This window comes from Etheostoma spectabile, chromosome 4 (genome assembly GCF_008692095.1).
Source record: "Etheostoma spectabile isolate EspeVRDwgs_2016 chromosome 4, UIUC_Espe_1.0, whole genome shotgun sequence".
NCBI classification, from domain to species: domain Eukaryota; kingdom Metazoa; phylum Chordata; class Actinopteri; order Perciformes; family Percidae; genus Etheostoma; species Etheostoma spectabile.
In genome coordinates, this window is record NC_045736.1 from 5,957,722 (window position 1) to 5,961,034 (window position 3,313).

At 47.8% G+C, this 3,313-nt stretch overlaps 1 protein-coding gene across 2 annotated transcripts in view; it reads right to left on the reverse strand.

The window, feature by feature from the left end:
* The window catches only part of znf831 (zinc finger protein 831), an 11,776-nt gene that overhangs the window by 6,982 nt on the left and 1,481 nt on the right, over positions 1-3,313 (reverse strand). The window contains exons 2-3 of one of the 2 annotated variants that reach the window (XM_032514872.1): positions 2,648-2,847; positions 1-2,262 (exon numbers count right to left, since the gene is read on the reverse strand). The exon at positions 1-2,262 is cut by the window's left edge and continues 1,885 nt beyond it. In XM_032514872.1, the coding sequence (XP_032370763.1) occupies positions 1-2,262; positions 2,648-2,812 (2,427 nt within the window). In that variant the 5' untranslated portion in view covers positions 2,813-2,847. The remainder of the gene's footprint in view (positions 2,263-2,647; positions 2,848-3,313) is intronic. The other variant, XM_032514874.1, reaches the window with a different exon arrangement.

Sequence of the window (3,313 nt, forward strand, 5' to 3'; positions counted from 1 at the left end):
CTGCTGAGGCGCACTGCCAGTGGCAGAAGGAAGGGGATGAGTTGGTGTGTTTGGATTGGTATTAATCTCCAGAGGCCAAATTGTTTTGTCATCAGTTTTCTGCTTTTTCCTGTCAGAGGGATTATGGGCTCCAGATAGCTGCAAGGCGGAGTCAGTATGTTTTTCTTCAATCATTCTCCCAGGTTTTGCTCTGTTCATGCTGTCTGTTTGGTGGCTAACCGATGATCCAATTGAAGATAATGGCAGTATTGACAAAGACAGGTTTCTCTGGAGTGGAGACTTGAGAGAGCTGCATGATGCCTGAAGCTGGCTGGTAATTAGATTCAAATCCCCAGCAGAGACCAGAGATAGTTTGGCAGGAGGGCTGCCTGGGTGACACAGAGTGGCACTGCTGCTGTTGTTGGAGATTGTTGTTACTGTCTCCTTATGCACTTTTTGCAGGCCCTGAACAACCTCGGGCTCTGGGTTTGTCAAACATTTCCGGCCTTTGATAACACTGTCATCACCACCTTTCTCAGTACTGTACAGCTTCTTAAATGTCCCTCCCCCGTACATGTACCACTTGTTGTACGCAAACTTCTGTGCTTTCTTCCTCCGGAACTTTCTGTTGCTTGGCTCTCCACAAATGTCACCACCGTCCCCATCGCAGCTGAGACTGCTGGTGCACGCCTCCTCCACAGATGAATTCCCGAAGAGACCGTCTGTTGCGTGGTTGCCGTCTACGGCCGTCTGCCGGACCAGTGGGCGATGAGTGGATGAATGCTGGTTTACAGGCTTGATTGAGAAACCTGTTGGATTGATGTGGCCGGAGCTTCCCCTCTGCCCAAGTGTTACATAATCCCTGTGATAGGAGGAGGTTGGGCTGCTCCTCTCAGGCTGCAGGAGGGTTACGCTGAAAGGCAGGGAGTTGCTGCGGGTCAGGGGAGCATGCTCCATTGCGTTGGAGTGCTGAGTGGGCACAGAGCTGTAGAAGTCATGCTTCTTGTTTCTTTGTAACCCAACATTGGGAGTCTTACTGATCCTCATATCAAAGTGAAAGGAGTCCTTGTACGTGTACGGCATGGGGAGGTCAATGCTACCCTGCTTTGACAGAACCGTCTTCCGTGGCCTTACATTCTCCAGCTGTTTGTCCTCCACAACAGCTGTATTTTCTGAAATCAGCTTAGATATGCGCTCCTCCAGTGTATTCTGCTCTTGCTCCCTTGCAGTGTATTTGGGTTCTTGTCCATCCTGGCTTGGGGCCAAAGGTGTTTGTGTGCTGGGGGTTTCTTTAAGATGCTCCTTAGTGGACTCTGTGAGGGAATCCATACTGTGGTCAGGTAAAACGCTGCCAGGGCTTGGGTAGTGGTCACTGCTCTCACTGAAGCCTGAGTCTGTGCTCTCGTGGCTCTGGGATTTTCTTCTGGATTCAGAGCTCTCCCACTGCTTGGAGAACCGAGTGGCTTCTTGTCTTTGAAGGGGAAGATGTCGACTGGCAGTCAGCAGGGGGGTTTCATTTGCCATCTTCTTTTTTTCTCCTTCTCTTTCATTTGCTTCTGTCTTCTGACCTGCTGGGGCCATCACATTTTGTTCACAGCCAGAACGTTGTGTCTTTACAGAGTAGACGTTTGCAGCACTGGCTTGACAGTTGATCTCTGCAGCAGGTAGTGTGGCATCCTTTTCCATGCTGCCGGACTTCTCGCTGTGCTCATCTAGAGACAAACTGGAGCTGGACATGTTGTCTACGCTGCTCTGCTCTGATTCAGATGATAGGCGGGCATGAGCCTGAGTACGCTTATGTTTGTAGAGGTTGCTCTGAGTCTTGAAGGAAACGCCACAAGTGGTGCAGGGGTAAGGCCGCTCCCCAGTGTGGCAGCGGAGATGCTTCTCCAGTACACTGGGCTTCATACAGTCCCGTCCACAGTGAGGACACATGTGCTTTCCTGCCGACTTGGGTCTGGGTGCAGCAGCAGCAGCAGCAGCCGGCAGACTCAATCCCAGCTGAGACTGCAATCCTCCAGCAATATGAAGTGTCAGAAAGGGAAGCGTCTCCTTGGAATAAAGTGGCGGCATGGTCAGCTGGAGTGTGGCTGGCTCTCGGGCAGCTGCAGGCTGTGCTGTGTGGATATAAATAGCCGTCAGTGGGGCCTGGACCTCCATCCTTTTCTCTGTCTGCGCTGCGATGGAGCCGATGTGCAATGGAGCACTCGCCAATCTTGGCCTGCCAGTCTCCATGGTAACCCTGCTGCTGTTGTGATGCACCAGTGCCAGGTCTCTAATTACCTGTATGATAAGAACAGTTTGCATTAGACCTCAGCTCAAACAGAGCAGATCCATCTATTTAGAGACAACATTTTGCCATTGCACCGGTGGAACAGAAACAAAGGAGCAAAGCAACGGATAAAGGATCTAAAGCAGTAAAGGACATGACAGATATGCTGTACCCTTTAGGACAGATGGCAAATGTAGCTATTACTCCAGTCTGGATTCTGTATGGTGATACAATGATGTCCACAATCCTTCAGCATCAAAATAAAAACACATCTATAGCTGAGTTATACCATTTTACTCTTAACATATTTTTAGTAAGCAGGCAGTGGAAATATATGACACACAAACTTAGATAGCAAGGTCTATATACAGGAGGGAATGGAGGAGAGTGACTGACATTAAGAGAAGGATGAGGAATCAGATCAGAGGCTTTTAGATATCCCAAATAAAATGTGTCTGCTGACATTAGCGGTTGTTCTCTCTCCAGTCTGCACCAATTAAATGGCATTCCCTTGATGTTCACAATAGAATGAGGCAGCTTGGTCTCCTGACAGACTGTCATATTTGTGCAGTAATCTAATCAAAGGGTAAAGCCACCTACATGAAAAGATGAATAGCTTCATCCGAGGTCAAGCAAATTCCATTTCCTGTTGCTGTCATGCTGCTTCTACATTTATGACTTTGCATAATTCACCCAGAGGTACACTTGGCACGAGGAGCGGGCTTTTTTAGTTGTACATCTTTAGAACGCCCACGTTAGATACGTTTCACTGAGGAAAGTTCATATTTGAGTGAAAACAAGAAAAACTGTGAGTGTATTTTAATTTTTGGGGACAATGCAGCACACATTATTTATTATATACATAATTATCACAGTCAAGGCTATAAAAATATGTGTAGATGTGTTGCATAAAAGGTTTCTAACCAATAGGCTAATTTGCAACCCCAGTCCCTCGCCTTTCTAAAAAATAATCCAGATATGATGCAGCCAGGCATCTAGCACAGACAATACATTAAAACACGGTTAACAGTGTGTGTGTGTGTGTGTGTGTGTGTGTGTGTG